General features: G+C 40.5%; 1 protein-coding gene and 1 long non-coding RNA gene across 24 annotated transcripts in view; one reads left to right on the top strand and one right to left on the bottom strand.

Annotated features, from left to right (window-relative positions):
* DTNA (dystrobrevin alpha) overlaps positions 1-18835 on the top strand; it is a 184753-nt gene that overhangs the window by 25732 nt on the left and 140186 nt on the right. For 2 of the 23 annotated variants that reach the window (XM_081873637.1, XM_081873639.1), the window contains exon 1: positions 7696-7867. The exons of 19 other annotated variants lie outside the window; for them this stretch is intronic. Coding sequence is in view for 1 of the 4 variants with exons in the window: in XM_081873632.1 (XP_081729758.1) it covers positions 7851-7867 (17 nt within the window). In the remaining 3 variants the exon portion in view is untranslated. Of the gene's footprint in view, positions 1-7354; positions 7491-7694; positions 7868-18835 lie in introns of those variants that run through there. 2 more of the 23 variants (XM_081873636.1, XM_081873632.1) reach the window with 2 other exon arrangements.
* The window catches only part of LOC309348497, a 72869-nt gene that overhangs the window by 22153 nt on the left and 31881 nt on the right, over positions 1-18835 (bottom strand). The gene's annotated exons all lie outside the window — the stretch shown is intronic.

Genomic DNA, 18835 nt, shown 5'->3' with positions numbered 1-18835 from the left:
TCCTGAGGCATTTTTGGCTAATCACATATCTCGGGCTCATATTTGTCTATTTCCATGCTGCAAAGAGACACAGGACCACACAGAATGGGTCAATAGAACATCTGAAAATATCTTTATAGAACAAATGCACCAAAACTGTATCAGGAGGCAGCTTGAGTTAAATTTGTCCAAAATGCTGAAGTTTTCTTGAAACATGAAAACACCACACTGTAGGATTATTGCTTGGTACACAAATATCAAGTGCCATGACAAACTCATGTCTTTTTATATATAATGTATCTGTTGGTCATAATGTAAGCATACTCTGAGATTATGGTATGTTAGACATATATATATATATATATATATATATATATATATATATATATATATACCAAAGTTTTTACAAAGCCGGTTTTATCAAATAAGAAACAAACCCAAGATTGTACTGCTGTCTCCCTTTTACATATAAAGTCTGTAAAGAGAAAAAGCTTTGCATGCTATTAGCTGGGGGTAGTTAATGGAGTTTATTTTTTTAACCCTTCAGTAGTTCTGTGGTATGTTTATCAACAGCACGTTAAAGATTACCACATACAATGTCATCTTTTATAAGCCATTGTTTCCCTTTTTGCTTGCAGCAGGATTTTAAATTCTCTTTTTAAACCAGAGCGGCATTACTGTGAATCATGGGTTTTGTTCCTTCTGAAGTCTGCAGTGAACCACGGAATGTGAAGTATTTACTGACTACATTATATAACTTGTCAGTCTCTTGCTGTAAGCAACTGTGCTTGGATGGCTTCATGGGCATTTGGGGGAAAAGGAGGGGAAAAACCCAAGCAGCTGAAAGCAGCTAATCATAACATCCCCCTTTCTCTTAAAATGAGATCATTATCTTTAATAAGCTGCCTGTTGTAGAAAGAGAGAGCAAAGATTTCTAAACAAAGGGGAAATATTTTCTCTTGCATTGCCTGCATGCAACTGCCATGTGGTTAACTTCCACATTCAGCACCAACATGAAGCAAAAGACAGACACATCATTAGATATAAAAATGCTAATGCAGCATGCTTAGATGTTTTCCTCTTTCACTTGGTTCTTTAGTTCTTATGACTTAGTAGTTCTAGACTAAATAGCAGCTAAGACTAGTTTCCTCATACTTAGGTCTGGTGGAGCATATAAAACAAACGGGAGGAGGGAGAAATCTATTTCTCACCTCCCCAATTGCTCATTTCTTCAACCCTGACTTAAAATACATGCCTAGACACCACTAATTTCAAGAATCAGATGTAGCATGGGACCCCAATTCAGAATTCAGTCAAAGGATCATGCCATTCAAGGGGGTAAATCGAAGGCAATGCATATAAATTGTGTTTAACCTAATAAACAGCCCTGCATCGAGAGAGCATGCAAGATATTAGAAAGGACAGAGGAGGGGACCCACCACAGTTCATGTAGAATGGATATGTGCCCTATTTTAAGGAGGAAAATCCACTGCTTGAAGGATTGCCCAATCCAGGTTTAGCTTAGAAATAAAGAAGGGAGATCGGGGCCGTGAAGTTGCTCATCAACAGTTAGCACCTAAGCAGATCACCTGGTCAGTCTTCCCAACTATGATGAGCTGTATTTTATTTCGAATTACAATGGACTATTTTTTCCAAAATTTGCATCTGTCTGCGTAAATTAGCATATGCAATTTTTATGCAGTTGCTGTTTTGTCTGTTCTCTTTCTGGGTGATGCAGTTCTTTTTTTCCAGCCATGTGTAAATTGCCATTCATTCAGACATTCTTGTCTGTCTGAATTGAGTCCCCGTGTATCACAGTGTTCTATCTCCACAAAGCTTTGTGCCTGTAAGCTCGTTCACATGTTAAGATGAATACAGGTACAAGCTGCCTTTACACATCTGCAAGTGTGTGAAAGAATGTGTGCTTTTTATTTGTTCAACTGAGCTATTGTGAAAATCAGCCATTAGTTGGAATGCTGTGTGTTCCCATACTGTTTCATCCTTGTTAATTCATGGGTGCATATTCCTTCCTTACAGAGATCTACTATTCTATGAGACCTTGAGAAAATTAGCAAAACCTCTGTCTGGTTTGCCAGTCCCTTGGGACTGTTTAGCTGACTTAAAAGTAGAATGTTGTGATTTCTTTTTTCTTTTTAATTACACTATAACCTGCTTTTTCTCTGAGGAGCTCAGAGCGGCTGACATATGATTTCCAAGTGGTCTTCCATCTATTGTAGCGTGCAAGACCCACAGTTGAACTCTGTCATGTGCCTTCAGACTGTTCACTGAGCTTTACTCATTTTTGTGTGTGTGGTTTTAAGGTTATTGGTTTTAATGACTGTATTATGCTATAATTTATGGCGTGATTTTGTTTTGCAAGCTTCCATAACAGTAGGCTGAAAAACAAGCTACACAACCAGGAATAAATAAACAAATTAATGTAGCCCTGCAAAGTGCTTATTCCTTATTTATGGTGGTTGGAGATTTTCATTTTTTAATTCATTGAAAATTACATTTTCAAGTTCTGTTTGAATGCAGTAATCACTGAAGGTAATGTTGGTTAAATCTCTTCTGGAAATTATTATTATTCCTAAATTCAAGCTAGATGCTGCATAATAAGTAAAGACAGGTCCCCTGTGAAAGTATGAAGTCTATGAAGGTAGAAAACAAAGAAAAATAGAGGGACAGAGAGAAAGGGACGGTATTGTTATCATCTACTCCATCTACCTGTGGCCTTTAATAATTGCATATCACAGCAAGCCCATCCAGCGAATGGAACACAAATAAATTGTGGCAGTCTCTAAATTACAAGTTTAGTATGTATGAGACTTCAAGGGGAAATAGTTGTGGATATACTTTGTTGTTGTTGTTTTGCATCAAGCTGTATCTCACACAATCATTTATGGAGAAGTGCAAGTTTTACACATTTGCAGAAATGAGAACCGACATGAGAGAGAATAGTTATTAGTTCAGAAGAGAAGTGTTTCCTTCCCCGCCAATATACAAATCTTGAAATCGTTAGGTAGCTTCTCTTCAGGCCTTGTTAAGAGAAATGGCTTTTGCCAGAAGAGCCAGAATCTCTGTTGAATAACAAGGACTCTGTGAAGAAGTAGAATTAGCAACAAATTGGTGACATTTATTAGTTACTTATAAAGTATGGTCCCTCTCCATTATAGATTCAGTTGCAAAATATTGAGCTGTTTTCCTTGTTAGTATGAAGTACTATGTGTATGTTGGCGTTTTCAGTGGCCAGGCACTTAATCCCTTAGTGCTGGTGTTCAAAATGTTTCAAAGCCTTTTCTGTACAGCTGAGCAGTAAGAAATGCCATTAGCCTTGTCTGCAGCCAAGCTGGTTCAGAACACAATTTGTTCCTATGTACATGCGTAGCTGACCCGTGTACGTAGTATTGCTTTAGTTTCAAACGTTGTTAACAACTGTCGACAAAGGCTTTATTTTGTAGCTCTGGCAAGACTTGAACCTCTGTATAATACAAATGTTTTGCCATGCTATCCTGTATAAATTGGCGTGACTGTAAATTGATATTTTTCCAGGCTTCATTTGAAATGGCTCAATAATTCATATGCTTTACTTTCCGTCTTGGTGCTTGTTCCTCACCCACTTACTGAAATGTGTGCAGTAAGAAAATCCATATTTGAATGTGCATTTGATCTTTGCAAAATTAAAACTGCAAGATGGATATTTAGAAAGGGGAAATTAGAGGGTTGAGTTAGCCTTAGAACAATTGTTAGTATGGCAACATACTTCTTGGCTGTGTGCACATTCCCACTCACTCTGTGTCCAGCAAATTTGAACCACTGGTGTACACACGTTGGCCACAATCCATATGTATCTTGTCACTTCTTATGAAATACTGCATTTTTATGCAACCCCCCCCCCAAACAGCTTTGAAGCAAATGGAGAAAAAGAACAACCAAGCTGCATTTTAAGACATTTAATATGAACACAACCATACATACTCTGATCCTACACATTTTGCTTCAGAAGTAAGTTCCACAGTGTTCAGTAGGCTCTGCTCCAAAGCATGTATAGATTGCAGCCTAAGCCTCTGTGACACAGACAGGAATGATCAAGTGATCAGCTGACTTTAAGGATTAAATGACCCCATCGGCTGACCTGCAGTGATCTCAAGTGGGTAGGCTTTGAAATGTAAAGGGAGAAATGTAAAGTATTGCACTTGGGCAAAAAAATGAGAGGCACAAATACAAGATGGGTGACACCTGGCTTGAGAGCAGTACATGTGAAAAGGATCTAGGAGTCTTGGTTGACCACAAACTTGACATGAGCCAACAGTGTGACGCGGCAGCTAAAAAAGCCAATGCAATTCTGGGCTGCATCAATAGGAGTATAGCATCTAGATCAAGGGAAGTAATAGTGCCACTGTATTCTGCTCTGGTCAGACCTCACCTGGAGTACTGTATCCAGTTCTGGGCACCACAGTTCAAGAAGGACACTGACAAACTGGAACGTGTCCAGAGGAGGGCAACCAAAATGGTCAAAGGCCTGGAAACGATGCCTTATGAGGAACGGCTAAGGGAGCTGGGCATGTTTAGCCTGGAGAAGAGGAGGTTAAGGGGTGATATGATAGCCATGTTCAAATATATAAAAGGATGTCACATAGAGGAGGGAGAAAGGTTGTTTTCTGCTGCTCCAGAGAAGCGGACACGGAGCAACAGATCCAAACTACAAGAAAGAAGATTCCACCTAAACATTAGGAAGAACTTCCTGACAGTAAGAGCTGTTCGACAGTGGAATTTGCTGCCAAGGAGTGCGGTGGAGTCTCCTTCTTTGGAGGTCTTTAAGCAGAGGCTTGACAACCATATGTCAGGAGTGCTCTGATTGTGTTTCCTGCTTGGCAGGGGGTTGGACTCGATGGCCCTTGTGGTCTCTTCCAACTCTGTGATTCTATGATTCTATGATTCTATGAATGAAGGGCCTGGGTGCAGGTAGGTAATTTTAGATTCCGGATAATGATCGTAGGCTCCTCCACTTTAGTCATGTATTTCTTCAAGCACACATTTAACATTTTTATCCTTGTCATTCAACTGTTGTTTTTTTTAAAACTACTGATAGACTCTAACAGTTAAGAGGGAAAAATGAGCAGCCTGATAATAAGTGTGTGTGTGTGTGTGTGTGTGTGTGTGTGTGTGTGTGTGTTTTGCACATACCATTAAGCCAAATTATGGTTTTGTGCAAAACTTCAGTCTTCTGGGAAAGTTCTACACTGGTGGGGTGATTTTGGCAGTGACCAGTTGGTGGCAGTTTAGCCAGCCCTGTTCACACACACCTGCTAGTTTCAAGATTGGATTCCTTGCCAGAACTAGATATGGAAGAGGATCAACAGCACTGATAATTTTGCCCCTTTCTTCCTATATTGATCTGACAGCATTATGAAACCTCCCTGGATAATGCTTGTCTGTGATCCCATTCTGCATTGTTATTTAATCAGTGGTTCTAGGTTTAAGATGGACTTGGCCATTAACTAATATTAGATCTGGCAGGCATATCAGATTTCAGCTACTTCTTTCCTGGAAAACCTTGGCATCCTTCCCTGATGTTTCTGCTCCAGTCTGTTTTCTAAATCTCATTAATATATTTTTAAATTCTAGGAGGAAACCAGATAACTGTAAAACTTAAGCTCTTTCAGCTGTGTGAGTTGCCCAAAGGTGAATTCTGTGTTCTTTTGGTAAATGGCTTAGATGGCTTCAAGAAGAAACAGACAAATTCGTGATGGATATATCTACAAATGGGTATTTTAATTATTAAATAAAAATCAGCACTGCAACATGCGTTCCATTTAATTAGTTAGATAAGTTAATTAAAAACCTTTCTGGTTGATTAAAATGGAGCCCAAATTAATCACCTAATTGTTCAGGCTGGTAAAACAAAAATGGGATTCAATAGGGTCTCTCCAAGCTATGTGAATGGGCATTAAAATGGTAACTGTGATTCAGTAGGACAAGCAAATGTAAAGTGATGCACATTGGGACAAAGAATCCAATATATTCTTTGTATAATTCACATATGCACTGAAGGGGTCTAAACTAGTGGTGACCGACCAGAAAAGTGAGATTGAGGTTGTTAGTAGATAGCTCAATGAAAATGTTGACTCAATATGCAGCTGCTTTGGAAAAGGCAAATTCCATGTTAGGGATCATTAAGACAGCAATTGAAAATAAAACTGCCAATTCATAATGCCAGTATACTGATCTATGGTTTATCACAAATTACCAAAGGATAAGACTAACAGTGGCTACAAGCCACAACGGCTATATTCTCCCTCCACTGCCAGAGGCGGCATGTCTCTAAATATCAATTGCTGTGAATCACCGGTGAGGAGAGTGCTGTTGCGCTCTTTTTCGAAATCTTTGAGGTTCTCCCTTTGTCAAATGTGCTTCTGCTAGATGCCTCTTATATTCAAGGTGTGTCAAGTGCTTCCTTGTGCATTCAGAAGAGCCTGTATAAGTTGAGGCATCTGCTGGGATCCAAAGAAATGCACAACTACTTCTGTGTGTCCAAGGAAACTTTGAGCTTGTGTTTCTTGAACACTAGATCTCCATGGCACATGGTGAATCGTCATCAGAAGCACTTTTCCTCTGAATACAAGTTGCTTGGGACATACAAGTGGGGAGAGAGTTGCTGTTTGTGGGCTTCCCATAGGCATCTTCTTGCCTGCTGTGAGAGTAGGATGCTGTGGACCAGATGTGGACAAGTGCCTATGAAAACCGCAGATACTGTTTTAGAAGAGCCATTCCCTGCTTTTTCACATAGACAAATTTAATTTCTCTTCTCAGATTTAATGCCCGCTGTCATGTGTACACACTTAAAAAAAATATCAAATAAAACAGCAAAACTTTTTAATTCAGCTTGGAAATCTGTATAAATTTGCAGGTGACCATTAACTACTTAATTTAAATGGTTGCCATTAATCAGCTCAATTTTCTATAACTGGCTGGCGGGTCACTGCTAAAATGTTAGCAATATAATTCTGATTACCTATGTTGGTTAGAAAATTACAGGGAAGCCCTGCTTCCGAGCCTCTCACTGTGACATCTGTGAATTAGATAGATCTTAGTTTAATTTCACAAAGCAGCTTTTAACGTTCTTAAGACTGTGATCCCAAGCACGCCTCATCATATTGAACATGGAAATAAAGATGTTTGGGATCAGGATGTAAACATGATCTTGCCAGTGTAGTTGTGGAATACGATGGATGTTATTCTTTTAATATTCAATGATGTAAACCTACAAAATTATGCATGTTGTTCAGAGGCAGAATAACTCCTGTGCCCTCTTGCTGCAGGCTCTGAGGAATGTCACTTGCAGAACATTCCTTTCCTGGGCAGCCAAGTTTGGAAGCTAGTTTATTCCTGGCTGCAAAACTGTGCGGGTGTCTGAATGGGGAGACATGATAGCAAGAGAACTTTGATTTCCATCTCTGGCCACAGAGCAAGGATCAATGAAAGCTTCTCCTTTCATCTTGCAGAGACAGGTAAAAAAAAAAAAGCAGCAGCAGCTGTGTGGGGCTCTCCAAAGGAGAGAAATGAGGGGGGTGGAGTGACAAGAAGTGGGGGAGAGAGAAAGGGAGTATATCTGAGTGCTTGTGATTGGTAAGCTTTGCAAAAGCATCTGCCAGCAGGACTTCAGTGGAATGTGAAACCAAATCATTTACAAGTTAAAGATAGACACAGAGTACACAGCATCTTGGGTAGGGGTTTAAATTCAGTCTCTCACAATTCCTTGCTCTGGAGCTTTTCTTCTTGCCTCCTCCGGGACTTTGTTTGTATTTCCTCCAGACAATAAAAGGACTTTTAGTGTACTGGAATTGTTAGGAAGGGTGGGTGAGAAGATCATGGTTCATACTGCTGGGTAAGTAGCAAGCTTGATTGGAGCTCCTTCTTGCTTTTAACTATACATGCTCACTTTCCTCTGATCTAAATGTTATATGCAGGCATGCTTATAGGTAACGCTGCTTGTTTGCCCTTTATGAGTGGCTTGGAATGCATGCCTCGGTGAGCTGGCATTATACAACTTTACTTGCTGCGGCATGTTTCAGATCTCTTCTTATTTCAGTATCCTGACACAACGGTTTAAAAACAGTGTTTCATTCCTGCTAGATTTATTTTTTCCCTACCCAATATGCTGGATCCTGTTTCACTTGCGAAATTCAAGTGAGTAGTGGAAAGAAATTCTGTAGCAATGAACCTAAAGTCAAGTGGGGTTTTTAAAAAAATGTTTTATTGTTATTAGCAGGCCATCATAGTTGCAGCCTAGTGCTTCCATTCTGGTCTTGGCTCTTTTTCTATGTCACTCTGCAATGTGTAATTATGAACAGAAAACAGATTTTTAGTTCTGGTGAAACTTGCTTGGTTTTCAGGCTGCTTTGTTCTGTGCTTTATAAGTTTATGTCCCACTGCACAGTAACAGTGATCCAAGACAGGATTGTTAAGATATAAGGTACAAAATGACTTCTTGATTAATAAGTGCTTTATTATCAAATGTGTTTGCTTAGATTTTGCATCATTTTCTGATCCTCATTTGAACTGTAATCCTATTCTCAGTTTTGTTATGCATTTAAAGCAATGGGACTCTTGCATGAAACTAATGGCAGGATTATATCTTCTGCTCTGGGGAAAGGGATTTTATGAGAATATTTAAGAGATTCCTTTTAATGTAAGTATGAAGGGGTTGGGGCATACCTGCTTCTCTGCCAAAAAAAGAATTTTATTGTGAGGATTTAATACAGGCTGTGGGTTGCTTTATTACAATTTGTAAAATGTCAGGTCTTCTGTTTAGTAATTTACAGCTTGCAATTTTTACTATGGTGTAAAATATATTTCCTGCTTTCCGCTTGTGCTGTTGACTTTCTGAAATTCGTTCTGTAAAAAAACTTTTTGTGGTAGCTGACTGTAGAGAGAGACCAATTTTATTATTCCTGATATTCTAGTTTATATTTTGAAGAGTTGTTTTTAATACCACAAGGGAATCTTTGCCTTGAAAACATAAAGAGCAAAACTGGCTGCATTCTGTTTCCTTCTTTTGACGGAAAAGCTGCTGCACCTGACAGTTTGCCCTTTTTCCTTGTTAACTAATTCCATTTGTCACAGTGCTCAACAGTATTCTTTGCATGGGGTTTGGGCGGGGGGGGGGGGGGGCTTTATAAACAACAAAATAAAGTTGAAGCGCGAAGTCTGTATGCCATTTCCTAGTGAATACAATTGAAAAGAAGCAGAAATTATGTACCATGCATTTTGTATTAATGTGTTTTTTAATAACTTGTTCTTATGCTAAAAATGGTGGAGAAGAATTTGGGGATTATAACTAGTTGAGTGAGTTCTTAACTCTTAAGTCCTGTGTTACTGCTAATCTCTCATGTTTCATGTAGTGCCAGCAGTGTATTTCGATACTGGAAATTCCAGTGACAGTATCTGTTTACGTGTTAGTGTCCCTGTGTGTATTTCATTGTACCCTAGCTTCAGAAGCCACAAAGCAGGCTACAAACAACTTGAACCAGGGAGCTCGCTAGGCCATTTTATGAGTGGGGCAGGTCCAGTTTTCTTAGGACTGGGCAGTTTTAGCATCTATATGTTGCAGGAGGGTCGGACTCTGTACACATTACCATTTGCTCTTACCCCAGCACACTCCTGCCCCTAGTGTTGGAAGCAGTGCACACAAAATGTTGGTCACAATCCATCTGTACCCGTGGCTTTTTAAGAAATACAGTGGTACCTCGGGTTAAGTACTTACCGTAATTTGTTCCGGAGGTCCGTTCTTAACCTGAAACTGTTTTTAACCTGAAGCACCACTTTAGCCAATGGGGCCTCCCGCTGCTGCCGCGCTGCTGGAGCACGATTTCTGTTCTCATCCTGAAGCAAAGTTCTTAACCCAAGGTACTATATCTGGGTTAGCGGAGTCTGTAACCTAAAGTGTATGTAACCAGAGGTACCACTGTACTCCAGTTTGATGCGCTTTCCCTCAACCCAGCTTCCATCTGATGGGGGGGGGGATGGAAGCCATGGTTCAGCTGGAAGCTACATTTCAGACAGCCAATGTGCATGCACAGGTGACAGCTCATGCACAGATTACAGCCTCAGTGAATTGGAGTTGGGTGTGAGGAAACAAATCAGGTAATTACACATTGGGTGGAGGCATCACCTCCTCTGGTGTGTACAGCAGCATAAGAAAGCAGCTTGAAATGCATAGCCTCAGCTGCAGTGGTAAATTCTGAGTGCTGGGAAGTTTCCCAGACTTGGTTCTAGATGTTTCTTTTTTTATTTATTTATAAAGGTATAAAGGGTATAAATAAATCATGGTTGAAAAGTTAAAGATGAAAACTCTTACGTAGCTTTTAGAAGCTAGAAAACTGTACTTTTCTAGTTCCTCTAAGCCAAATGTAAGTTTTCACATTTAGCTTGTAAAAACGAATCCCTTTAATTCCTCAGTCCATTGCACACTGACCTGGGAATAAGCCCCACTGAACATAAAGGGGCTTGCTTCTAAGTAAAAGATGCATAGCCTTGCATGCTGATTTCAGTGGAACAAAGCTAAGCACATGCTCAACTCAGATTGAAACTAGTGAAACTCTAGTGTGTAGCCAGGTTTTTTGACTGGATTATACCATTATATGCTTTATTATTATTGGATATATGCCCTATGTTTCTTTTGGATAATCCTCATGGTGGTAAAAAGTTTTTTTTAATGTTCCCATACCAGTGGAAAGTCATTCCAGAAAGAAATTCTTGGTTGCCTTCAAGTCTAAAGCCTCATAGGCGTGGCACAGAACAGATTCCAGGGATGTTCTTACATTGACTTTTATCCAGGAAATGGAAATGCAATAGCCTTCTCAGGGGCAGTGATCACACTGGCAACTTAACACTAATATCAGGGTGGCCAGGAATTTCTGCTTGTTGCTTGGTGGCAATTAACATGAAGGAAGGACCCTTCTCAAGCTAGAATTGTGTTAAGTCCTGTGGTAAATGGCTAGCATGAACGTACTCATGGAGGACCACACAGAGATTAATGGCCATCTGATTTAGCTCAGGCACAAACATGAAGTCATAATAAGAATGGCTGACCAGTCCTCTCTCACACCCAAGCTTCTACTTTGTGTCTGGGCAAGCTGGAGCCTTATCACTTCCCTATTCACTTTCATTTGTAACAACATTGGATTCAACTTATGAGTCCCATGGGCAAAAGCTCGTGCAAGGACTTCCGCTTGTGAAGTGGGCTTCCCCCCTCTCCTCCCCCCATGCCCCACCCCATTAAATTGTCTCAGCAGGTGGTGGGGAGAACTCCCAGAACTGTGTGGGGAGAAGAGGGGTGGTGGTTCCATCTGGCAAGTTGAAATGCTTGCCCTGACAGAATGATTGACGTAGCACAATGTTGAATTCCTCCCATAGTACTCCATCACTGCAAAGTTTCCTATCTGTGGTTCCTTAGGCTCATAAAGGGCAGTGACTTTCTGTAGAGTGGTTAAAAATAATGAGTCAAATATCTAAAAGTACCTTAACAACTGCGATGGGTAGGGAATTGTTGTCTGACAGCTTTTTTTAGGTTCAAAGTGCCAATGAAGCTTTAGAAATCTTACATTTGTGGACAAAATGTTTGCTTTAAAGATACCAGGGCTTTTAGAAATGTAACTGAGATTCTTAGGATAAAAAGTAACAGTTTTGTGGCACCTTAAGGAAGAATACAGGATATACTTTTGTATATTTGTATATTTTTGTCCATTTCATTAGATACACTCAATCTCATAACAAAACCATTTCACACTGGGATTTTATTCAATGACACAAAGTGTTGCAAATGGCTGTTGTGGAAAGTAGAAAAGTGTTTTAAGATGCATTTGTCAAAAAAGAACAGATTAACAGAGAAGTGGCGGCTAACAGATTGAGGTTGAATCCTGACAAGACAGAAGTACTGGTTTTGGGGGACAGGAGGCGGGCAGGTGTGGAGGATTCCCTGGTCCTGAATGGGGTAACTGTGCCCCTGAAGGACCAGGTGCGCAGCCTGGGAGTCATTTTGGACTCACAGCTGTCCATGGAGGCACAGGTCAAATCTGTATCCAGGGCAGCTGTTTACCAGCTCCATCTGGTACATAGGCTGAGACCCTATCTGCCTGCGGACTGTCTCACCAGAGTGGTGCATGCTCTGGTTATCTCCCGCTTGGACTACTGCAATGCGCTCTACGTGGGGCTACCTTTGAAGGTGACTCGGAAACTACAACTAATCCAGAATGCGGCAGCTAGACTGGTGACTGGGAGCGGCCGCCGAGACCATATAACACCGGTCTTGAAAGACCTACATTGGCTCCCAGTACGTTTCCGAGCACAATTCAAAGTGTTGGTGCTGACCTTTGAAGCCCTATCTGAAGGAGCGTCTCCTCCCCCATCATTCTGCCTGGACACTGAGGTCCAGCTCCGAGGGCCTTCTGGCGGTTCCCTCACTGCGAGAGGCCAAGTTACAGGGAACCAGGCAGAGGGCTTTCTCGGTAGTGGCGCCCGCCCTGTGGAACGCCCTCCCATCAGATGTCAAAGCGATAAACAACTACCTGACATTCAGAAGACATCTGAAGACAGCCCTGTTCAGGGAAGTTTTTAATATGTGACATTTTAGTGTATTTTTCATCTTTGTTGGAAGCTGCCCAGAGTGGCTGGGGAAACCCAGCCAGATGGGCGGGGTACAAATAATAAATTATTATTGTTGTTATTATTATTATTATTATTAGTCCAGTAAAGTCACAACCTGCAACCTTTTTTAAAATTACCAATAGCATGCACCTTAGCTTGGCCAGGTAATTTAGTATGCTATCATTTAGTATGTGGTGGAGTCTCCTTCTTTGGAGGTCTTTAAGCAGAGGCTTGACAACCATATGTCAGGAGTGCTCTGATGGTGTTTCCTGCTTGGCAGGGGGTTGGACTCGATGGCCCTTGTGGTCTCTTCCAACTCTATGATTCTATGATTCTATGATCATATATCCACTTACCTGAAGGTAGGGGGACTTGCTTTTGAGTACACATGAATAGGCTTCTTCTGCCACTGTATGCTTCTGTAACCTTAGTAAAGTCAGTGGAGGAAGTGTGCCTGTTTTTACTTATCTCTAAGACTAAGATAATAACAATAAAATTTTATAAAACCCATTTAGAGAATGGCAAGCAGCATCTAAGTTTATTACCAGAATAACTAATCTTTCACTAGAAATCTTCCAGTGGCAAGGCCATTGTACATCCATAATACTGAATTGTTTGGCAAAAACTAATCAAATTGTGAACGAACTGTTCACACTTAAATGTAAGCTCTTTCCAATAGAGCAACATGAATATTAATCTGTGCCACCCTTTGCTCTTTTAGTGCTATGGAACTCTTCTCCTTTGCTACAAAAATAAAACAGAGCAATTGGCTGGGTTGTTGTTGTTGTTGACGACACTGTGTTTTGGAGAACCCAGAAGTTCCCTGGAGGCTTGCTAGGGGTTCCTAGATGTGAATGTTTTAAATGCTGTTAGGAGACCCCCTGTTCCCTTCACAGAGCTACAATTCTTGATGTTCTATGGGAAAAGGGATTGATTGTTAAAACCACACTTGGAATTGTAACTCTCTGAGGGGAGCAGGGATATCCTAACCCTTCTCAGCACCCTTAACAAATTGCCATTCCTGGAATTCTTTGGGATAAGCCATGACTGTTTAAAGTGGTATGATACTTCTTTAAATGTATAGTGCATATGAGGGTCTAACTTACTATTGTCTGTTGCGCTGACTAACACAGGCTTTCCAGGCTCTGGCAAGTCCCGGCCCCCCCATCACCTGCTACTTAATATTTTCTTATAAACAACAACAACTGGGAATACCAAGTATTGAACCTGAGATCCTCTACATGCAAGACAGGTGCCCTCCCTCCTTAGGATAACTGCAGATGATGTTATACTACACTCGTACCTTGGTTCTTGAATGCTTTGGTACTCGTACATTTTGGCTCCTGAATGCCGCAAACCCAGAAGTAAGTGTTCCAGTTTGCGAACATTTTTCAGAAGCCAGACGTCCAACGCGGCTTCCGCTTGAGTGCAGGAAGCTCCTGCAGCCAATCGGAAGCCACGCCTTGGTTTTCGAATGGTTACAGGAGTTGAATAGACTCCCAGAACGGACTAAGTTTGAGAACCAAGGCACTACTGTATAAGTGACTTGAAATGCAAGCTTTTCCACAAAGTTATAGGACTGCAGTGGGTGAAAGTGTACACAGAAACCAGGAATGACTTTTCCATTAATGACTCGTTCATGAATATAATGTGGAAAAAACTATTATCCTCATTTCTGCAGGAATGGTGCATTTCTTATGAAAATGATGCAATGGGTAAGCAAGGAAAATTTGTATTGACCGACTGTTCTTAAAATAGAAATATACTCTTTGACTATATTTTGCTTCCCTCACACTTAGGAGTGTTCAACAGCTTTCAGCTGGCCTCTGTTATATCTCAAAGCTTCAGGCTAAGCCAGGCATAGATTAACCAGCACTGACTGTACCTATTTCACAGGTCATTAATTCTGCCCTTTTCTGTTGTACTGCACTGTAGATAATGTTAAGCTTTGTGATCAGAGTAGCCACATATGCAGTAAGGAAAAAGCAGGGAAATACACACTTTTCCTTGAAAACAGAGTTTTATTAAACTGTTTGCAAAAGTGAAATGGGCGGAAATGAGTTGTGCTAGTGCAATGCTACTTAGTTTTGTCATATTCTTGATTAAAGCTGGCAAAGGTTTGACTTCCAAAATGAGTCAGCATTCATAAATCTTTGCAAACACGCACTCAACTCACTGTGGTAATATAGAACAAGACCTCTTTTGGTCTGTATTCAGGAAGTACTTCACATTTTAATGATTAAACCAGCTTTGCAATTCTGCATAATCTATTTGGATTTATAATTATGGCAGTAGTTTCCTTATCTTTGTACAGTTCAGTTCCTAGAAATAGTTCCTGAACTGAGGTAGATTGCCGTGTTATCCTTCCCTGTTGTATCAGAAAGGTTAGGACTGTATGAGTATAAACTGATTTTTTTTGTGACTCTAGAATGGACTTAGTAATTGAAGACATTGCACAGCGCTTACTTTTACACCAGAGTACTATTAAAGTCTTGTTTCCGAAAATTCTGTCTTCCAGCCTGTTTACCCACTTGACTCAATTCCTCAAACTATCATATTGTCGTTTCCAGTAATCTTTTTTTTAAAAAAAAAAGCCTCCACCTGGTACCAGTCCCAGTGTAACCTTATTTTACACCTCTGAGCATTTCATGCTAAAAAAACTGTTCAAGTATTCTTCGTCATCTTTCCCGTGCAAGTGGTTTAAATAAAGTCTCTCCGTTAGGTTGATAGGCTAATTTGTCTAATTAGTCTTAGGTGCAAGCTTTGTGTCCCTCTATTGATACTATACGTGCGCTCAGGATATTCTGATGCTGAGTGATCATTCATAGTGGTGAACACAATGCATCCTTGAATTGGATTCATCATGGTCATTTGCCATGATTTGTAAATGCTCCATAGATGTACATCAGATGTACATCCAAATGCATTGTCATGGGTAAAAAGGAAAATGTGTTCAACATTACATCAGTTTGGGCCTAATTCATGAGTTAATGTTGCTTTCTTAGTATCTCATTAATACTAATATTTTGCAGGAATGCTACAGATGGCTTTTCGCTGTCCTGTTCAGCAATGTTTGCCTGAGATCCATACTCCCTCACTCAGAATATGGACTTAAGCAAATTCTGATACATCAAATACAAAATGAGCACTACATTCTCCCGAATTCTTCTCTGGCTCAGAATTTAATCTGAGGCGGTGAAGAATTGAACTTCTTCCATCCACAAGCCTCCACCCCCTGTCTTCCAGCTGTCTGCTTTCTTTGCTTCTGCTCCGGATGCAGGAATTGAGAATGGAGAAATGGCTCCGTCCCCTCCAGCACCTGGCACTGCTACAGTAACTGGTCATACCAATAACAAACTTAGTTGGTCTCTAAGGTGCTACTGGAAGGGATTTTTCCCCCCTTCGAAATGTAGCTTACTCAGTGTCTCTGACATCCATTCCTTTTGGTTAATTCTGATCATGTTTTATTTTAATATTGCAATGTGCTTTCAGTGTTCAGCTCAGATATATTATTGGTTAATTTGCTAAAGTAGATTATAATTAGGGATTGATTATATTATTTTGCACATTTTTCTGCAGCATTTCTAGCTGTGCAACCCTATATTCTGCATGGGCCTCACGCTTGAGGCCACAGGCTTCAAATATCAGAAGACAGAACTTGGGACCACCAGAGTATCAGCTGTTAATGACCGTATAATTTCATTACTATTGACATGGGAAGCATAATTCAATCAGGATGATTTGAAGTTACCACTACTGGGAAGGGGAGTGCAGGGTAACAGTTTAATCCTCCCTACAATATATTTGCATTGACCTACTTAAAATACAGAAGAGAAACTGTCCCTTTCCATTGCAACAAAATGGATTTGTTCAGTAACTGAACTGCAACTGCGCATAAGGAGATTTTCTTAACAATTCTAGGAGGAAGCATAGCTGCAAGACAGAAAACATGATTAATTATCTCAACCTAATTCTTGGAGATGACCCCATTTTGTCCAGTGTCTAAGGTGTTGCTACCTAAGTCAGTGAACACTTTGATGTGGATACCAAAGAGTATGAAGTATGGAGGAGAAGAAAGGTGCCTTTACTTAACAAACATAGTGCTGCCATTAATGTTTTTTATTAATATGAAAAGTGGACATTCAAGGGCTGCAATCTCCCCATCCATTAGTGGTTTTGTATGTTCTTTTTAGTAACCCTGGTGTGCTACTGCAACAGTATGCTTCCTTCCTTCCTTCCTTCTTTCCTTCCTTCCTTCCTTCCTTCCTTCCTTCCTTCCTTCCTTTCTTTCTCTCTCTCTCTCTGCTCCCAGTAATAAGAGATCACTTTATTCGCACCCTATGGCCAAAATGTGTCAGAGAGTCCCATGAGAACTTGCTGTGTTCTTTTATTGAACACAAGAATGCAAGATGGGCAGAGCGCAGGTTGATATGATGATGCAAAAATCAGAGATGGGTAATCACTAGTGGTGCTTGAAGATTTCATTTGATCCGCATTTTTAAGCAAGCCAAACCATCGCATGCTTCCTAGACTGTTCAGAATGCAGTTATCCTTCAGTGTTCACATAATGCTGCATCTATGGATCCTGCATAATGCTGCATCTATGGATCCTGCATGTGTAGATGGTGCCTGGGTGACCTGGGCCATTTTATTTATGCTATATAACCCCCTTCAAACCCAAAGATGTCATACGATGACCACTGATCAGATCAGGAGAATCTTTATCTGCATCAGCCACTAGCCATAGCAATAAAATAAAATGTACTGAAGATAGAGGTAAAAACTTAACTATACAAAATACATTTTGGAGGTTTACATCCATTGATCCATCTGATGCAAATTACTGACAGTGACTCTCGATAAGTTCTCAGGAATGGGACCTTTCACACCCCAAAAACCTATGAGTTGGAGATGTCTCTTCAGTTGCATTTTATTTTTTTCTTATGCTAGTCCTCCCTACTGAATTCTAAGGTAATGAAATGGCAGGGAGTGAAAGTCTGGCTGGAAGTAAAAACCTTCCAGGAACAGTAACAATGCCCTTCAGTTCTCCTGAATGCAGCTGCCAGCATAGGAGCTGTACAATGGCCAAACAATGCCTCAGGCAGTGCCTATTAAATGACTGTCTTATGCTTCAAAGCATCTCTGATTAGGTTTCAAAAGCCCAAATATTAATTAGCATTGTACGGTTGCTGAATGGGCCCATTCTAAACCCCAGGTATGTCCAGCCCCTATGGGGGCTCTTTTTGCATTAGATGCCTCTGCTAAGCTAAGTGGGTTGTTGTGTTAGAGATGAGAGGTGGTGTAGTGCGGCAGCTGCATAGATCCAGGTCAGTGCTTGCAAGAGGTTAATTAAGATCCTTCCATATGGGCAAATTACAGATGTAAATCAGGCACAAGACAGGCCCTGTGGGTTGCTCTGTGCCATGCAAGGCCTCTAAGTGGCTCTGAGGAGGAGAACCTCTGAGAGATAAATCCAGGTTGTTGTTGTTGTTTTCCCTTTCATGCAAAAGAATGACTTCTGAAATCCCCCCTGCTGTGGCTCCTGCTTGCAAGAATAGTGGCCAAAATGATGGCTCTGCCATCTCCAGTGCCAACTGGCTCAAAGTTGTCGCTTGCTTGTCTTTGTAAAGTGACAGAGCAGCACGTGCTGTTTGGCATCACCTTCCAACTGTGCCAGCATATTCCCTGAGTTGCAGAGCATCTTGGATGAATACTGAGATATAAAAGGAGAGTAGCTTTGAGCATGTGGCTGCAAAGTTGGCATGGATGGGGGGGACGACAATGGGGTTGGTTTCATATGGATTATTGCCTCACTAGTCTACTACACATACCCTGAATTTTTCTCATAAAATGTTGGAGGGTATGTCATTTTCATTTCTAATTACCATTATTAAATATTTCACACATACCCTGAATTTATCTCACAAAATATTGGAGGGTATGTTGTTTTCATTTCTAATTACCATTATTAAATATTTCAATATACCTTTTGCCTTTTACTGCACACATACTATTACTGCTATTTTTCTTCCTCCCAACCCCCGGACCACCTACAAATGTGTCCTCTTTTTTGCTCTTCGGAATATGGCAACCTACACTATACATATTTGGAAATAAAATGTTTTCTGAAAACTTATTAAAATATAAAATCTATTATGTTGACAATCCTGCTCATTCATTTGTGCTACACAGAACAGAAGGTCAAATT

This window comes from Podarcis erhardii (genome assembly GCF_964252035.2).
Source record: "Podarcis erhardii genome assembly, chromosome: 8".
NCBI lineage: Eukaryota > Metazoa > Chordata > Lepidosauria > Squamata > Lacertidae > Podarcis > Podarcis erhardii.
The sequence above is the reverse complement of the archived record's forward strand: the minus strand, read 5'-3'. Positions and strand labels throughout refer to the sequence as shown.